General features: G+C 40.4%; 2 protein-coding genes across 2 annotated transcripts; one reads left to right on the top strand and one right to left on the bottom strand.

Moving 5' to 3' along the window:
• Positions 1 to 242: 242 nt before the first annotated feature.
• aldoab (aldolase a, fructose-bisphosphate, b) lies at positions 243 to 3789 on the bottom strand. The gene is made up of 7 exons (XM_033985374.2): positions 3648 to 3789; positions 2423 to 2541; positions 2005 to 2271; positions 1723 to 1883; positions 1384 to 1642; positions 703 to 902; positions 243 to 618 (listed from the first exon to the last, which is right to left on the bottom strand). The coding sequence occupies exons 2-7, from the start codon at positions 2532 to 2534 to the stop codon at positions 526 to 528; spliced, it is 1092 nt and encodes a 363-aa protein (XP_033841265.1). The 5' UTR covers positions 2535 to 2541; positions 3648 to 3789; the 3' UTR covers positions 243 to 525.
• Positions 3790 to 4711: 922 nt separating this feature from the next.
• LOC117387801 (integrin alpha-D-like) lies at positions 4712 to 19488 on the top strand. Its single transcript, XM_033985373.2, has 30 exons — positions 4712 to 4768; positions 5391 to 5493; positions 5559 to 5659; positions 5740 to 5810; positions 6053 to 6167; positions 6550 to 6680; positions 9630 to 9775; positions 9857 to 10007; positions 10082 to 10226; positions 10290 to 10363; positions 10437 to 10557; positions 10637 to 10773; positions 10848 to 10994; positions 11061 to 11270; positions 13997 to 14130; positions 14501 to 14643; positions 14706 to 14860; positions 14938 to 15063; positions 15130 to 15203; positions 15289 to 15430; positions 15499 to 15597; positions 15671 to 15750; positions 15823 to 15909; positions 15974 to 16043; positions 16111 to 16209; positions 18504 to 18584; positions 18688 to 18798; positions 18887 to 18988; positions 19170 to 19280; positions 19357 to 19488. Exons 1-30 carry the CDS (start codon positions 4714 to 4716, stop codon positions 19453 to 19455), a joined length of 3420 nt encoding a protein of 1139 aa, XP_033841264.1. The 5' UTR covers positions 4712 to 4713; the 3' UTR covers positions 19456 to 19488.

Below are 19488 nucleotides of genomic sequence, written 5' to 3'. Positions count from 1 at the left end.
AGAAAAATGATTGTGTGAGTGTAATAAAGCTATATGCTAACTATTTTTGTTATGCAATTTCCATAAAAATGAACACATACAACTCCTGCAATAACAATATTTTTTTAAGCTATTACAAAGAAATGAATGGTGCTCATAAAATGGGCACATATGCACATTGTCTCAACTTAATCTTAACTTAATATATATAGACATACACACACAAACCAATAGAAGATTTACACACAGTAAACACAAAGAAGTTTAAAGTAATATTTTATTCTTTGGTGAAAATATAAATCCTGTATTTGATGAAAAGATACCAAGGAAAAACAGGTACAACATGTGTAAAAACAGTGTAATCTTCACCTGCAAACAAATAAAAGGGAATGGAGGAAGAACTTTTTCTGTAGGAAATTTGAGTTTAAGTTTTATTAAAGTACAATTCTTTTATTGTTAGACATTTATGTGGATGTTGCCTGGTGCAATGTTTGTGCAGATATTGAATACACAGTGAGAGTGGGATTCAAGCTCTAGTGTCCATGTTTAATAAGCATGGTTGGCCACATAGAGTGATTCTCCACCAGCAGCACTGGATCCAGAGGAAACATATTTGCCCTGGCAGGCCTGGCTGTTAGCCTGTGACAAAAGAGAGGTATTACAAAATGAAAGCCTATGGTGTAAAATGAGAAATTATACAAAAATATTGGCTAATATACACACCAGAGCTCTCTTCACAAACTCCTCCTGACAGGCCTTCCCATTCTCCTTCTTGCCTCCCCAGGCTTTAAGTGCAGAGGCCTGCAGGGCGCGGCCATAGGAGAAGGTCAAGGCCCAGGGCTTGTGCAGGGGACATGTGTTGATGGCATTGAGATTCACTGAGGCCTCCTCCTCAGACTGGCCACCGGACAAGAAAGTGATGCCTAAAGAAAAAGAAAAATACATTTCTAGAGTGCCATACCACATCAAATGCCTGTTCCTGCCTGTTCCTGTCTGGTCCTGGGCCTGATTACAACTGAGTTGGGAGACTGTCTGGAATACCTGGTGGTTTAGTTGGGCAGCAGTGGTTCTATCCTGTGCATACTTTTTCTTGTATGAATGTGGGCGTGATTATGTAATTTGGTAGTTAGAGGGGTTGATGTTGTGGATTGGCAGCCATATGCCTGTCTACTTCAGGGCAGCTGGAGTAGACAGGCAGCTACAGTAGTACCAAGGTATTTTAGTATTATAATAATAAAATATTGTATTGACTGAAAATAGTTTATTATTATTTTATTTATTTATATTTTTACTTCTTGGGTGTTGATTTATATCTCAAAAAGTGTAATAACACATGTAGACAAACAAGTGATTAAATAATGAAAGAACATGACAGTACAAAAGTATGTGATACTCTTTTCTTACCAGGAACTGCAGGGGGCACTGTGCGGCGCAGAGCAGTGACTGTTGCCATGGCGATCTCTTGGTTACTGTATTTGTGTGAGCAGGAGTGTCCAGCTGTCACCATGTTGGGTTTGAGGAGTGTGCCCTCCAGGTAGACGTGGTGGTCGGACAGGGCCTTGTACACAGCGGCCAGCACCTTCTCAGTGACATACTGGCAACGCTTCAAGTCGTGATCACCGTCAGGCAGGATCTCTGGCTCCACAATGGGGACAATGCCATGCTAGGGTCAAACAGAAAGAGTATAAATTAGGCTTAAGGTGTTGATAACTAAGCAGAGGTCCGATCATTTGCTTATGTTACCATCTGGCAGATGCTGGCATAGCGGGCCAGGACATTGGCGTTCTCAATGATGGCCAGTCTTGAGGGAGTAGTTGGTGTAATCTTTAGAACACAACGCCACTTGGCAAAGTCAGCACCATCCTTCTTGTATTGAGCACAGCGCTCATATAGACCATCGAGACCTGTCAGGAAGAACATGAAACAAGATAAATATTGTGACGCATCCATGTAAATAAAGCTGCTGGTGGTGGTAAGATGAAATTGATCAAATCTGTTTAGTGTTGTCACAGGACCATGTCTTACCTTGGGTGGTTGTCTCTCCATTGGTTCCTGCCAAAGGGACAACACCTTTGTCCACTTTGATGCCCACTACCCAGCCTCTCTCCTTCAGATGCTGGGGGAAGGGCTTGCCATCATCAGTTTTCTGGTACATGGTCTCGTGAAAGAGGATGGCACCACCAATGCAGGGGTTGACGCGGTCGTCAGCAGTGAAGAGCAGCTGACGGTACAGCCTCCTGTTTTCCTCTGTGTTCTCAGCGTTGACACTCTGGAAGCGTTTGGCCACGCTGCCTGAAGATTACAACAGAGAAAATGTAATGTAATGTGTACACAACACTACATGATACATAATGGCAATAGATGTAAGATAGAGCACAGAGATATATAGATAAACTACACTGGCTAGTGATGGCTATAAACAATGTCACTAATATCTGTTTACCAGTAGATTCATCCGCAGCAAGGATCCCTTTGCCAGATACAACGATCCTTTGAGCGATATCGCTGAGCTCCTTCTTCTGCTCAGGAGTGAGGAAGGGGTATGCGTGAGGCATCCTGACTCTGCATGGGCCAGAGGGCAAAAAAGGTGAGCTATTTAGGTTCCTAAGTTCATCACATACTAAAAGAGTGATGAACTTATGAACCTAAAAGATCAAAGTGTGAGTTTCTGAGTCTGTGAGAAAAGTTTCAGAAAAAAACAATGCGGGTTAATCTGCAAAGGAAGTGGTGAAAGACATGCATGAAGGGTAGACGTGTTAGGTCAGCTGATGCTTTATGACTCAACAACTGGTCCAGACAGACTTGCACATGCAAGCTAACTTAAGGTACAATATGGAGAATCACAGTGGTCTGTTCTCAGCCCCTCCCCCAAAAACATGCATGTGGCATGGCGACCTCTTGCATTTGCAACCCCTTGTCCATGACCTTTTGCAGAGCCACTTCACAACCTCCCTGCCCCCACTGCCTCCAATCTACAGTTCACTACCATCTGCTGCCTCTACTTTTTACTCTGAGCAGATGCATGGACTAAATATAAATGGTACAGTGGCTTATCTGAAACATGCAAGACAAATGACAAAAAAGTCACACAGGGTTGAGCAACCGATAAATGTAACTGGAATTCAATTTGCAATATTTTCCTGCCTAACTTTTGTATTACTCTATTGTATTATTGTAAGAGACATGTCAAGCAAAAACAAAGTTTTATGCAACTCTGCATTTATCCTTCTCAAGTCTACTACTACTGTGTGTGACTCGAGAACATTGTAGTGTTGGAAGTGGTCAGTGTTTTTTTCACTACAACCACACGATTCAGTAACAAATAGTTAAAAGAGTATTCCTTTTTTTCAGAGAACTTGTGATAATTTTGGACTGTCAGTATTTTTAGCTGCAAAATGGTTAGTAATAATTCTTGTGACTAACAGAGGAGCGGAAAAGCAGAAGCAGATAAGGCAACATGAAGACACACCCATCTCTAGAAATATGCCTTGTTATAAGAAACAAAATTTCTGTCAAACACATGCAAGCTAAATGTATTGCATTTGTATTTTAAGGGCAAGAAGGAGTAGTCACACAACTATGCAGAGATGTTTTAAAATACTAGCTTGACCACATGCCTACTTTAAACATACACAATACTTTCATTTATTGAAATGCATTAGGTTTACCTTTGGCTATAGAAGCGTGCTAGGAGGACAGAGGAAATCAGGCCTTCGTCTGCGACACCCCCTCAGTCTGCTGGCTCTTGTATTTATCCTGCCATTGTGACCCCTCACATTTCAGCTGCCGGGCTATAAAAAGAACAGGACGCAACCAGAGATAGCCTGTGACATTCAGGGAGACTGTGGCTGGAGTAGCATAGTGTCGCGGCCAAGGAAAGGGCAAAGAGTGGTTGGGTAAATGACAAAAAAATAAAATAAGTGTTAAGTTAAGTACAGGCGTAGGAATGATTATACAACATTGATTTATCTGACCAGTTTGGCTCTATTCCCAATGAAAGTTGCATCTCAAAGCATTTAAAGTATCTGAAGAAGGTAAGTTATTATGTGCAATGTCTTTCCTCACAGACAGAAAGAGCATGTGACAAAATAACAAACCTGCTCTGAGAAATCTAACCCAGAACCAGCTGTACACAACATGCACCTTTGACCTTTCATTGACCTTTTCATGTCATCTTTCCTCAATACAAAAGGGTCAACTTGAGATTCAAACAGCATTTGAGGATTGCAGCATCACAGATACAGTGTACCAAATGTACTTTATGAGCCATGCAGCAGAAAGGACCACTTCCTGTGTTGATGCTGTGGGCTTACATGAAAGCTTGATCTGACACATTTTTTGTCAACTACAACTTTTAAAAAAAATTTCATATAGTTTTATATAGCCACAATTTCTAAGGATTCCAAAAGGAAACTTATAAAAAGGGGAACAATGTTTTCTGTTTGAATGCTAATTTCTAAGAGTAAAATGTAGTGTAAAGTATTAACATGCATATACGTTAAACTCACATATTAACAAATAGTGATCAGTGACACACTTACAAGGCTCAATACAATGTGCCTTTATATGGTGAAACAGAGAGGCAATTTAGAAACTACAAACGTCAAACTTGCAATGCAATAACTCCACCTACAAAAGAGTTCCTCAAACGGGTCCTGTTAGCGGTGAAACTCAGAAACTCTACCTCTATTTCCACTGTCTGAGCTGCAGAAATCTAATGAGTAACTGTTACTTATGGACTATTATTTTCAAGTGATCAGCAGAATGTATTGGATAATATTTTTTTCAGGTAGGACATTTTTGCCTTTTTTGAGTTGTGCAGGCAAGAATATATTTATCTATATGCCCTGTTAGTGGTATCATTATAAATTAAAGCGTATTCATGCTATGTTTTGCTAATTGGGCTAAAATTTTATCCCCAACATATTAGGTCTAATGGAATGTAAATTCAAACAAACATTATGGGATGATACATATTTCCATAGAATTTAAGCTATGTGTACAAACTTACATTTATTTAATTTCATGATATAAAATAAACCAATAACGAGAAGGGGGCGCACTTTCCACTACTTCAGATGACCTTATCTCTTATGAAATTAGTGTTGAGCCAAGGCCTTAAAAGATGATGAACTTGACTGCACAACCACTGTACAATGTTTCAAGAAATGTTATGTTCAAAAGGTCAATATATGAATGCAGTGATAGGATAGTTTCTTTCTAAGCCCATCTACATGCTAGTTTTACACTATTATTATTAATTGTCATAAATATATTTACCTAAGACAAACCATCTGGGCTTCTTCTCTTTATCTCTATCATTTAAGTTGGAATTTGGGCCAATATTTAACCAGACAAAATGTATTTATTCATTTGACTGCAATTTGTATTCATATTTTTCTTATCTTTAGTGTTACGGAGTATAGGTGGTTTTAACATTGAACCTGTAGCTTGGAGATCTTTCACTAACCCTGTGCTAGGGTTTGGACACAAGGTGATTCAGAAACAAAATGGGTAAGTGAGAATAATGTAGTTGTGTAGTTGTGAAATACTTGTTTTATACATGTGTGTCTTCACAGCTTACTGGTCAGTGCTCCTCTTCAGCAGGATGCACAACAACGAGGACAGATCTATGAGTGTTCCCCGACAACAACAACCTGCAGGAAAATACAGCTTGAATGTAGGCAAACCATTATTTTATCACAATTTATTCTTCACAACAAACTGTGATGTTCATTAACATGTCCACATTTTACACAGTGCCAGATTATGCAGTGAACTCCTCTCTTGGATTGGCAATGGCATTTAACCCCAGAAATGAAAAGTCTCTGGTAAATTATTAAAGTCATGCTCTTTTGTATTTAGTATGTAACTGAGTAACATTATTAAATTGTGTTACTGCACTGTTTGAGATTGCTAGATCATCTTTCCAGGGTAGAAAATTACAAAATACAGTAATGTGTTGGTTTTGTGTAGTGAGTTATTTTAGATGTTGGAGAAGTTACAATAGTTTGATAGCCCTTAAATAATCTAAGTATTGTATTATGAATAATGATAAAGATGTCTCTGTCAGGTTTGTGGGCCAACCATTCCAAAGGATTGCAGGAGCATCACCATGTACAATGGTCTGTGTTTAGAGATTGATCAAAATAACGGTCTCAGAAGAACCACGCCTAGGTCTACTGCAGGTACATAGACTTTTATAACCCTATGGAGCTCAACAGTAACCACTCGACCCATAGACTTTACAAAAAAATACATTAAAACTTAAAAAAAGCTTGCTCAGGGCTAATCAGCTGAGTGGTAAATAATCACCACAAGATGTATAATTTTAAACTCTGTTTTTGAAACTTTATGAACTGCTCATTAAAACATTTTTAAATGTGCTTTTTGAACTTAAAACAACCATGAAAATGAATATTAGAATTTTTCCAAAAGCCTATGGTAAAAAGGAATGAGAAATTAACTTCCAGAAGCAGGACGCAAGGACTTTGTGGAGAAGACTATTGAGCTCCATACATGTGCATGTGATGGGTATGATTTATTAGTAATCTCTTTGTTTCTTACCAGATTGCCCGAGCCAACCAGCCGACATTGCATTTCTGTTAGATGGTTCGGGCAGTGTAAATCCAGCAGATTTCTCAAAAATGAAGCAGTTTGTCATCGATGTGATCAAATCATTTCTTGAAAAAGATTCAAGGGTGAGATAAATCATTATTACAGAATAGAAAGAAAGTTGTGTTCAGGTGACATCTATGAATCCATCCATCCATCCATCCATTTTCTTGCGCTTATCTGGGGCTGGGTCGCGGGGGCAGCAGTCTAAGCAGGGACTACCACACTTCCCTCACCCCGGACATGTCCTCCAGCTCCTCCGGTGGGACCCCAAGACATTCCCAGGCCAGCCGAGAGATATAGTCCCTCCAGCATGTCCTGGGTCTTCCCCGGGGCCTCCTCCCGGTGGGACATGCCCAGAATACCTCCCTAGGGAGGCGTCCAGGAGGCATCCTGAGCAGATTCCCGAGCCACCTCAGCTGGTTCCTCTCAATGTGTAGAAGCAGCGGCTCTACTCCGAGCTCCTCCCGTGTGACTGAGCTCCTCACCCTATCCCTAAGGGTGCTCCCGGACACCCTACGGAGGAAACCCATTTCGGCCGCTTGTATCCGCGACCTTGTCCTTTCGGTCATTACCCAGAGCTCATGACCATAGGTGAGGGTAGGAACGTAAATTGACTGGTAAATTGAGAGCTTTGCCTTGCGACTCGGCTCCTTCATTATCACAACGGACCGATACAGCAATCGCATTACTGCAGATGCTGCACCGAGGAGGAGGAGCTGATTCTCATCCCAGCCCGTTCACACTCGGCTGCAAACCACCCCAGTGCCTGCTGCAGGTCCTGGCTCGATGAAGCCATCAGGACAACATCATCTGCAAACAGCAGAGATGAGATCCTGTGTTTCCTGAACCAGACCCCCTCTGGCCCCTGGCTGCACCTAGAAATTCTGTCCATAAATATAATGAACACAACCGGTGACAAAGGGCAGCCCTGGCAGAGTCCAACATGCACCGAGAACAGGTCTGAACTACTGCTGGCAATGCAAACACAGCTCCTGCTCCAGTTATACAGGAACCGGACAGCCCTTAACAAAGAGCCCCAGACCCCATACTCCTGGAGCATCCACCAAAGGACACCACGAGGGACATGGTTGAATGCCTTCTCCAGATCCACAAAACACATGTGGACTGGTTGGGCAAACTCCCATGAACCCTCAAGGACCCGATGGAGAGTATAGAGCTGGTCCAGTGTTCCACGACCGGGATGAAAACCACACTGCTCCTCCTGAATCTGAGGTTCGACTATCGGTCGGATTCTCCTTTCCAGTACCCTAGAATAGACCTTACGGGGAAGACTGAGGAGCGTGATTCCCCTGTAATTGGAACACACCCTCTGGTCCCCCTTCTTATACAGAGGGACCACCACCCCGGACTGCCAGTCCGGTGGCACTGTCCCCTACCGCCACACGATGTCGCAGAGACTTGAGGTACTCAAGACAGATCTCGTCCACCCCCCGAGCCTTGCTACCGAGGAGCTTTCCAACCGCCTTGGTGACTTCAGCCAGGGTAATGGACGAGTTAGGCTCCAGGTCCCCAGTCTCTGATTCCTCCTTGGAAGATGTGACGATGGGATTGAGGAGATCCTCAAAGAACTCCTTCCACCGCCCGACAACATCCCTAGTCTAGGTCAGCAGCTCTCCACCCGCACTGTAAACAGTGTTGATGAAGTACTGGTTCCCCCTCCTAAGGTGTTGGACGGTTTGCCAGAATCTCAGCCGTCCAATAGTCCTTCTCCACGGCCTCCCAGAACTCCTCCCAACCCGAGTTGACCGCACGAGCTGTGGCATGCTTGTCCCGATGGTACTCATCAGCTGCCTCAGGAGTCCCACGAGCCAACAAGGCTCAATAGGACTCCTTCTTCAGCCTGACGGCATCCCTTACTTCCGGTGTCCACCACCGGGTTTGAGGATTGCCGCCGCAACAAACACCGCCGACCTTACAACCACGAGCAGCCGCATCGACAATAGAGGTGGAGAACACGGCCCACTCGGAGTCCATGTCCCTAGCCTCCCCCGGGATCAGGGTGAAGCTCTCCCGGAGGCATGAGTTGAAGACATCTCTGACAAAGGGCTCCCAGACGTTCCCAGCAGACCCTCACGGCTTCCTCCTCCGCCAACGGATCCAACTCACCACCAAGTGGTTGTCAGTTGACAGCTCAGCCCCTCTCTTCACCCGAGTGTCCAAGACACGCGGCCGGAGATTAGATGACACAACAACAAAGTCGATCATTGACCTCTGACCTAGGGTGCCCTGGTGCCACATGCACTGATGGACACCCTTGTCCACCCTTGAACATGGTGTTTGTTATGGACAAACTGTGACTAGCACAGAAGTCCAATAACAAAACACAGCTCGGTTTCAGATCAGGGAGGCTATTTCTCCCGATCACGCCCCTCCAAGTGTCACTGTGATTACTCACATGGGCATTGAAGTACCCCAGGAGAACAACCGAGTCCCCGGTTGGTACACTGTCTAGTACCCCTCCCAGGGACTCCAAGAAGGCCCGGTACTCTGCACTGCTGTTTGGCCCATAGGTCGCCACAACAGTGAGAGACCTGTCCCCGACCCAAAGTCGCAGGCCCTCTCATTCACCGAGGTCATCTCCATCACACGGTGGCTGAGCTGTGGGGCAATGAGCAAGCCCACACCAGCAATGAGCAAGCCCCCACCAGGCCCAGCCCGCTCCGTCGGGCTGGGCCTGGCCGGGCACTCGCCGGGCACTCGCTGCCGAGCACCCACCCCAGGCCTGGCTCCAGGTATGAATCCTCATAGATTAAAACTGAGCTGGAGGGCAGGTCAGAATTTATTTGGAATAGTATTTGGAGATTTATTAACCTCGTTTATGGTTTTTACTGGGAGTATCAATATTTTTTCACAATAGCTTTTAAAAGTCAGTTAAAAGGAATGAAAGGATGAGATTAATATGGCAAGTTTTTGGAAACAAGTTTTAGAACATGAACACAAGAAAATATAATCATGTATATATAATATATATCATATATGTATATATGTATTTTTTATTTTATGTTTTTCAGTTTGCCATCATACAGTTTTCACATTTGTTTAAAATTAGTCATTATTTCAACAATTTTAAAATCAGCGGGTCCTGGGAATCACAAATAAGAAACATAAGACAGTTGGCAGGAGGCACTTATACAGCCACAGCAATACAAAGAGTTGTGTAAGTTGTGTACCCCAGTTTGTGTCCTATTATAAATTATAATGATTGTACATATATGAATCTTTAAAAAAATTCTTTCAGAGATGAAGTCTTCATACCATCAAACGGTAATCGGCCAAATGTAAATAATGTATTGATTGTCATTACTGATGGAGAGTCCAACGATAAAACTTACTTACAAGGAGCTAGCGAAGCAGCAAATAGAAAAAACATAATTAGATTTGCCATTGGGGTAAGATATGAAACTTAACTTAAAAATCAGATACATTTTGTTTTACTCATCATCTCACTTTGTCAAATTTGTAGGTTGGGAATTCATTTAATAAAGCAGATGCAAAGAATGAGCTTATAACTATTGCAGCATCTGAAGACCGTGTCTTTCAAGTTCAGGGCTTTGATGCTCTTGATAAAATAAGACAGACTCTGCAGGAAAAAATCTTTTCTATTGAAGGTAAAAACTTTGTACATTTGTTCTCACAGTGACAGATTTGAACTATAAATGTATTCTATTTAGGAACTCAAACAGGTGGGGAGACGTTGAAAATGGAAATGTCCCAGTTGGGCTTTGGTGCAGCGTTTCTTAGTGAGGTAACAGTCCACTTTTAGTGAATGTACGAGACTTTAACATCTCTCTTAAATCTGAATGTTTCATTTTGTTTAGGGATTTCAAATGACAGCTGTTGGTGCCAACGAGTGGAAAGGAGCGCTGCTGAAGTACACCAACTCTGGCACCATGACGAGTTCCTATGAGCCTAAAGACATTGACAATGACAGTTACCTTGGTAAGTCTTTCTAAAATGTTTAAAAAGTAATGCATTATGCCATGCATTTCTGCCATGTTTTGACACATTTGTGTTGTAGGATATTCCATAGCTATTGCAAATACTGTGGCGGGGACATTTACAGCTGTTGGTGCTCCACGGTATCAACACAGGGGCATTGTAATGTATGTTTATAGCATTTACAGTCAGCAGAGGATTGATCCAGTGGATTGGCAGGTGTGTAGTCACTGTGGAGACTGAAAGAAGACTAATGATCACCTAATCTGCTGTTGTCACTGTCATTGCTACAGTTTCAGAGTGGTGAATATTTTGGGGCAGAGGTTTGTACAATGGATGTCAATGGCGACAGCTTCACTGACCTGCTCCTGATATCTGCACCAATGTATATAGAGAGGGACAGGGAAGGAAGAGTCTATGTTTGCGACGTAACTGATTGGGTAAAAGGCTATCTATTTTTAAAAATAGAGTGTCTTTTATTAATTAATTATCTTTTTTTTTATTAGATTGTGGATTGTCACTTTGACTCTCCATTAATCCTGAGGGGGGCATCAGAAAGAGGAAGGTTTGGGTCATCTCTTGCTGTACTGCCAGATCTGAATGCAGATAATTTGGCTGATTTAGCTGTGGGAGCCCCTTTGGAGAATGATGGTCAAGGCACTATTTATATTTACCATGGCTCTGGGTTTAGGAGGATTACTCCTACCTATTCACAGGTAAGCAAAATCCAAGGTTTGTTTGACTAAACAGTCTACAGTGCCATTACAGTGTCACCTCTTTTAAAATGCAGCGCTCTCCATCCTCCCAATTCTTAACAGATTCTTTCACTTTATTATTATTGGTTTGAATATTTTTATTTTTTGGCCGCAAATGTGATTGTTGTTGTGAATATAGCCTACTGCTCGGGCAATCTGAGTTGCATTTGTAATCATTTATTCATAAGGCTATGATTTATTTCCTATTTTATTTATTACATTAATTAGCCTACATTAACAGAATGTTAAACGACACATAATAAAAAGAGTCCGCTGTGTCTGTGCTCTGGACATGAGACAGAGGGCCCTGCTGTGCAGAGAGTGCGACAAGGACGAGTCCTCCCTCCCTCTAAGTTTTTAAACTCTCCAAAAAGAGCCAGTGAGCTAAAGTCTGCAAATTGAGAGTGACTTATATGTGTGCGGAGAATTGGTGCTGAAAAATTTTAATCGCATTTAAACGCATGCTTGGACTGCGATTACCGTATTTTCCAGACTATGGTCGCTCCGGAGTATAAATTGCACCAGCGAGTTTGCTAGTTTAAATTTAATCTAGTTTTTTAAATGTAAGATATTAACAGTTAATCAGATAGTTACACTAACGTAACATATGCTGGCTTGTCCACAAGCACGAGAGACATCAGATTTGTTTTCACTGATGTTTACTCTGGTCTTACTTCATCACAGTTCACACCGTAGAACTAGCAAACGCATCAAATATAACATAAGCTCTGGCTCATATTACAAATACACACAAAACTGCATGAACATAAAATATACATACCACTTTGGGCTGCTAGTAAACAAACCGATGTATTGAAAACTTTATATTTTACTTCTCAATTGTTTTTTAGATAGTGGTGTCAGGTAAGACTTCACATTCGCGTAAACGGCACAGGAAAGCAGAAGTAGTTTTCATGATAAACTAAACATTTACAATATTTTTCAAAGTGAAAAAGTATCACCTTTATGGTCTTATAAATGATAGGGACATAAATAAGGGGACATTAAATATGAGATGTATAAAAGAAAACGAGTCAAGTTAATTTTCTTACAGGTATTACAAACACAACAGCTCCATCTAGTGGTCTAACAAGTGAACTGTAATATGTTACACAACACATACTAAACACTACATGAAGCATAGACAGCAAACTGAACACGTGTCTGGTTTGTTAACATAATATATTAACAGTTAATCAGATAACAAAAGCATAAAAAACAAGCTAACAAGTTCACTCTGTATCTCACTCCAAATCACTAAATCCATTGAATTCTTCATCCTCGGTGTGGCTTCTGAACAACTCCATCTGCTGTGGAAGTAGATGAAGCGCTGCTTGAGAAGTTAATGTCTGTCACACTGATACATAAGCCTAGAGTGCCCTCGCCATTTGTCAGTGTGACAATAACGAATATGTGAAATTATATCATTTCACATATAAGTCACACTCCCGGACAAACTCTGAAAAAAGTACGATTTATAGTTCAGAAAATATGGTAATCGCGATTAATCTCATGTTGCACACAAAAATTTAAAAACTATATTGTTTGGTTTCTAAAAAGCTGCTTATTTTACCTTTTAGTCCTAAATTTACTCAAGTATTCACCCGGTGTTGTGCTGGTTTGACTTGGATATATTTTTTCTGTGTATCCGAGACTAGGTTATTTGAAAATGTCCAAATAAAAGTGAAAAGAGGCTCAGTATTAGCCTATTTTATTATTTTCTAAAATCTACATTCGCATATAGAATTGCAATGGTATTTAACCTTTTGAAGTTGAAACTATTTTCTCCTGTGGTTATCGTGTGTGGTCTGCTGCTTCTTTCTGCTCACTATGAGCCTGATAGAAGACTGCTGGAGTCCTGGCTCAGTCTTGCTTTTGTCCTGATTCAGGTCTAGTAGAAGTCAGTCCTCTAGGGCAGCGCTGAAGTGTCATTGTGTACTCAAACAAAAATGAGCAGTATCACGTTTAAACATGATTCTAATATGAAATAACATGATATCGTGTCAAAATTACATGATGATTTAACAAAATGATATGATAGTTTCATGTTAAAATGTGATATAAAATGATCAATTACAATGTAGTAGTAGTAGTCATTGTCACAAAGTAATCTACCCTGTGAGTAAAGGTCCTGAGGGGCCGTGGTTGGATGGAGTGCGTGGCCAGAAATATAAACTGCACAGCCAACAATATATGTTACTTTTGGATGAATAGTGTAAATCAGAATCGTGTTGGTCCATGTTTTCCTCCTGGAGCAGCCCTGCTACAACCCCTGCTGGTCCATTGTTCAACAAAGCTCATCTTCCCGGGACCAGCACCGAGCACCGGGTAATGCACAAAGCCTTAAATAGGTGAAGGACTCCAGGGCGTGAGACTGTGGCTGGGCTGTCTGCAGGTTGGCTCCACCTTTCTGAGACAGAGTTGTCAGAGGTGTTCACTCTCCGAGCCTACTAGACAGAACGCTGCACTTGGCCCACTGTCATAAGCTTGTTTGTACGTAATTGTCAGTGACAATGTTAGATGCCCTGATTCACCACATTTGTGTTTATTTTACAGTTTTATTATTTAGAAAATTCTATCCTCAAAAGAAGAAAAGCCAAACAAACTAGTTGACTAAAATCAACCGTATTTACAAAATATTGTTGCATAGCATGTTCTTTTACCATAATTCAATTTTACATTTCTAGAGAATTACTGCCTCAGAAGTAAAGTCCGGTTTGACTTTCTTTGGCACGTCAATCAGTCCAACGTCATTGGACCAAAGCAACGATGGCCTGCCAGACTTGATGGTGGGTTCAAAAGGGACTGTTGTCCTTCTCAGGTAAACACAACTACTTCCTATTTAATATACTGTTCAAACAGGAGAAAATGGTGAAGATACAAGGCTGAGAACCAGACATAGACCCAAACTAGGTTATCTAGTCCTGTCACAATACCAAAAAAGGAATACTTTGTCTTTTATATTGTCTGTCAGAACGCTTTTCAATCTTTTAAATTCCTCATGGATCTAAGTGGTCATCTGAATACACAATTAAATGAATATTTCTGTCATGTAGTAATTTATCCTGTGTTAGTATTAAGCTTTTATCTCTCATTGCTATCATGTGCTCCATCCTTATGATATTCCCTTGTTGATCCAAATACAGACATTTGATTGTACTAAACATTTATCTTTATTTATTATGTCCCAGGTCCAAACCAATTGTAAAAGTAGATGCTACAATTTCCTTCACACCACAGCTGATCCCAACTCAGAATAACGACTGTTCAAAACCTCTACGTGCCACTGCTACTGTCTGCTTCACGATGTCCAAAGTCACCACACTAGATCAAGGTATTTATTAAAGTTTCAGCCATTCTCTTTTCAATATTTACTGATACAAGCATTTTTTTCAGCTCAGGCAAAAATCAATTATACTTTTACTTTGGATGCAACACGCATTGTCCCAAATAACCGGGCATTCATCAATGAGAAACAACCAGACACAACCGGAAGTCTCACCATTACATTGAACCATGAGGGATGCGTTCCTATCAATTTCTTTATACAGGTTAAAAATGTTGATGTATATATGCATAGATATTAATGTGTATTGTTTTATTAATATTCAGGACACTTTGCTTACAGTCATGTCCTGAAGATGCTCTCAATCCTCTTTACAATGAGCTGCGCTTCACATTTGAAAGCTTGACTTCCCCCCAGAGCCTCAAACCAAGTCTCTCTCAACGGTCACCCACAACAGTCAGCAAAGACGTATGTGGATAAAGGGATGATATATTCAAATTAAACATATATTTTATCCAAATATTTTCATTTCAGTTGGGGTTTGAGATCAACTGTGGGTTGGATGACACATGTACTGACCAACTCATAGTGGACTTTAACTTCACCAGGTATACAGTTTTTATGTAATAGTTTGTTTGTTTTTTTACAAAATATTACTCTTTAAGCTACTTAATCACCATTTTGACTTTATAGGTCTTCTGTGGTCCGAGTAGGCATTGATGATTTGCTCAACATCACAGTGTCATTAGAAAATACAGAGGAAAATTCCTACGATACCAGAGTCATTCTGACATATCCCTCTGGATTTTCCTACCGGAAGTTCACTGGACTTCAAGTAAGAACTTTGCCAGATCATTATTGTTTGCCAACTTCTTCCTTATTCCTTGTTATATTTCTTAAAAGGGGAGAATTGACTGTAACTCAGTGGACAGTGAAAACAGTTTGATACGAGGACGGACAGAATGCTTTATTGATAAGCCTATTTTTAAGAGCAAAGCAAAGGTTTGTTGTTTATCTTTTCCTAAACCCTTTCTCATTTAACATGCACCATCAATTGCCTTTGGTATTGTTGTAGGCCTTTTTTGTTGTCTCATATGGCTTTGACACCAACAGTCAACTTGACAGGAGGATTTTTGTCACTGCAAACGCAACCAGGTGCCATTCATTGCAGTATCAACTTGAACAAAGCCATAGAGGCACTTTTTTATTTGTTTTCTTTTCCTTTAGTGGTAATGTGCAGTCGTCCTCATTGTCTCAGCGATACAAAATAAGAGAAATTGATGTAAAATACAGCATTTCAGTGACAATTGGAAGGTACATGAGCCAACAATTCCTACATTATTGATACAGATTTTTTCCTCACATAAAATCTCTTCAGTTCACACAGCTACACCAATTTTACGTTTGGTGAAAATGATCTGCAGAAGCCAGTCAATCAGTCAGTTAAGGTAAAGTACAATGTTTTTTTTAATATACGTGTACGTATTTTCATAATATTAAGTGCTCTTTTTGCAGGTTACAAATGAGATCAGAGCATTGAATTTCTCTGTGGTGATCCGAGTGCCAGTAAAACTTGGCAAGAAGGACATCTGGGTAGACTCTGATTCTTTGCAGGTAAAAGTAGAGAAGGAAATTCACTACTGTTATAAGATTTATAGTTGATGTTTCAACTCTCATCCAGAAGGCAAGGCAAGTGTATTTGTGTAGCACAATTCGTACACATAGTCATTCAAAGTGCTTTCCAGAATAAGAAAGACAATAAAATCAAAGGTGATATTTTTGATGCATTTTATCTGAAAATCTTTTCTATATTGAATTTAATCACTGAAATAGTAGACACATTTATCTTAATGACATTTAAAAGAATTGTTTAAAGTATTGTTAGTTTAACAGAGTTTGCTTTGCATAAAATACAATTCAAAATGAAAATGCTTTTCTCTCTTATATATGAGGGGAAGATGGGGCTTAATTATCTCCTTGGATGTTCCATAGACTTGTCCAAATAGCAGGTAGAAGACCTTGGATGTTCTTCAGACTCATCTTGACAGCATCTAAAGGCCCCTGGATGTTGTTCAGATTTCTCTCTATAGGTTATAGAGGACTTTGTATGTTGTATGTAACACTTATCCCAATATCTGGTAGAGGACCTTGGATGTTCCTTAGAGTTGTCCCAGTAGCAGCTAGAGGACTTTAGAGGTTACTCAGATATATTGGGGCGACAGTGGCTCAGTGGTTAGAGTGTTTGTCCCCCAACCCGAAGGTTGGAGGATCAAGTCCCGCTTGGGACTTGAATGATAGGTGTTGGTCGGAGGGGCCGATGGCACAGATTGGCAGCGTCGCTTCCGTCAGTCTCCCCAGGGCAGCTGTGGCTACAATAGTAGCTTACCATCACCAAGTGTGGAAATGAATGAATAATGACTATAGTGTAGAGCTTTGAGAGGCTTTGACAAGCCTGTAAAGTGCATTACAAGTGTAAGGCATTATTATTCCTATTGCAGCTAGAGAACCATTGATGTTCTTCAGACTTGTTTATATAGCAGTTAAAGGATTTTGTGTAATTTTCAGATTGTCCCAACAGCAGATCTCAGATGTTCCTCCGAATTGCTTCTATAGTAGCTAAAGGGCACTGGATTTTCTTCAGACATGTCCATCATGCTTCTAGAGAATCTGGGATATTCTTCAGATTTCTCTTGAGGTTCTAGAGGACTTTGGATGTTCCTCAGACTTGTCTCAAAGGTGGATAGAGAACCTTGCATGTTCTTCAGACATGTCCATCGTGCAGCTAGAGAATCTTGGACGTTCTTCAGACATGTCCTAATAGCAGGTAGAGAATCTTGGATGTTCCTCAGTGTCGTCACCTGACTCCACCGGGTCACTATGGTGTATTGAACAACCTGTTGGACATCTCAAACTGACAGTCTGTATTAGGCCAATCAAGGACCCCAAGTTGAAATTCTTAGGGACAATTTCTTAGTTCTTAGTTCCTCTTGACAGGACCATCACCTTCATCCAACATATCATGAAGTTCCCTTAGGGTGGATATAAACCAATTCAAAATGTTTTATGTGTTAAAAAAATATGTGTGATCTTATATATTCTGCCTTTTACTGTAGTACAAGGTTCTATCCCACCGGTCACAATTGTGACCACCATGTTTTCCATCCTACACTCAGACCAAATAAAATAGAGTAATTGCAAATGCATTGATCATTACTAGAGACCATAAAGATCATATGTGCCAAAAATCATTGTACTGCGTTAAATTTAAATAACTTTACTACCCTTCTGTTTGAGAGAATTCTGGGCGTCATCTTCACCTTAAGGTCATGACACATTTTGAAGTGCAGTATTACTTAAGTTAATATAGATATAAGTAGAATCATCCCCGAAAAGATATTTTAATACAAATATTAAAACATGAGCTAAAATAACTAAACAGCAGAATGGAACACTTAAGTAGTTAGTTTCTATCTATAATGAGACACAGAAGTTATTTATTCAACCTTCTACAGCTCAAGTCATATTGCAAAAAAAAAAGTAAAAAAAATAAAATAAAAATAAAAATCCCATTACTGCAAATAAAAACTGACTAACCCAAAATATTGGTCCATCTATCATATATGGAACAATACGTCGATATAGTAATTATCATGACGAGCCTACTGGTCATGTGACAACTTCATTCATCACAACCCAGAAAATACAGCAAAGACAAACACAGTAACAAATTGAGAGTACACTATTTTGTACACAAGTGCAGGTTGAAATGGGTTGATATAGTGAGATAGTGGAATATCTATTGAAATTGTTCATATATTCAAGATCTAATAATATTTTTAGTAGAACTATATACATTCTTTGACCTTTCTATTGTACTGTGCTTGAGAAGAGTCTCAATTATTTTTCAGATTGCAGACTGTCAAAAAGACAAGGATGAAGAGCCAACTGTGACAGATTTTGTTCCACAAATACAGGAGAGCAAGTTTGTGGTCAGTATTAGCTTCACTACTGTCACAATCAATATGGCAACATAGAAATTAGAGTTGAAAACAAATCTAGTCATTTGTATGTTTATTTTTTCAACCCAAACAGAACTGCACTGTGGCCAAATGCAGGGTTTTCAGGTGTACTCGCGTCATGAGTCAAACAGAGAGTAAAGATTATATCATCTCTGCAAACCTCAGTTCAGGATGGATTGAGCAGGTCCGGACACTCTCTAACACAAACATTTACATATTAAAAATTGCCTGACAGATGCCAGTGTGCTGTGATAATGTTTTGCCTCCCACAGATTGGACTAAAGTCAGCCAAGTTTCACCTCATCAGCACAGCTGTCCTGGAGTATGATACAGACCGGTTTATTTTCTATTCAGCTGAGAACAACCCCGTCAAGGTACAGCGCCCTCTTCTGACAAAGTATAAGAATTGAAATCATATTCACAATTAGCTAGTTCCAATCGGAGGAACAGAAAGACAGAACAGAAAAACGTACTGGGTTTTGGTGTCAGCCTCTAGATACACCTTCATCTGTTTTTGAAGGGTATATATTAGTATTTATGGGTATGTCTCCACAGATTGAAGCAGAAGTAGAAGTGTATACTGAGGTAGACTTCACTAAAGAAATCATTGGAGGATCTCTGGGAGCACTGGCACTGCTGCTGTTACTGACTGCCGGCTTATACAAGGTAAACCATGCTGTGGAGCCATTATGAAAATAATAAAATTACACAGGCCAACACTGTGTCTGTATGTATTCTACAGGCTGGATTTTTCAAGAGTAAATACCAACAGATGATTACTGATGAGGCCCAAGGACAGGAAGAGGCTCTTGATGGTGCACCAGAAGAACCAACAGCTTAATATTAAATGTTTCATTTATGTTTATATATACAG

Source organism: Periophthalmus magnuspinnatus, chromosome 19 (assembly GCF_009829125.3).
Source record: "Periophthalmus magnuspinnatus isolate fPerMag1 chromosome 19, fPerMag1.2.pri, whole genome shotgun sequence".
Classification (NCBI taxonomy): domain Eukaryota; kingdom Metazoa; phylum Chordata; class Actinopteri; order Gobiiformes; family Gobiidae; genus Periophthalmus; species Periophthalmus magnuspinnatus.
This window is presented reverse-complemented; position numbering and strand designations above follow the sequence as displayed.

Excerpts from the sequence above, each read along its gene's own strand:
- LOC117387801 (XM_033985373.2), top strand. The coding sequence starts at position 4,714 with ATGGACTATTATTTTCAAGTGATCAGCAGAATGTATTGGATAATATTT. Across the intron at positions 18,799-18,886 it reads GTTCAGGATGGATTGAGCAG|ATTGGACTAAAGTCAGCCAA; the intron begins GTCCGGACACTC and ends TGCCTCCCACAG. Across the intron at positions 18,989-19,169 it reads CTGAGAACAACCCCGTCAAG|ATTGAAGCAGAAGTAGAAGT; the intron begins GTACAGCGCCCT and ends ATGTCTCCACAG.
- aldoab (XM_033985374.2), bottom strand. The coding sequence starts at position 2,534 with ATGCCTCACGCATACCCCTTCCTCACTCCTGAGCAGAAGAAGGAGCTC. Across the intron at positions 903-1,383 it reads AGTGCCCCCTGCAGTTCCTG|GCATCACTTTCTTGTCCGGT; the intron begins GTAAGAAAAGAG and ends CTTTTTCTTTAG. Across the intron at positions 619-702 it reads AGTTTGTGAAGAGAGCTCTG|GCTAACAGCCAGGCCTGCCA; the intron begins GTGTGTATATTA and ends CTTTTGTCACAG.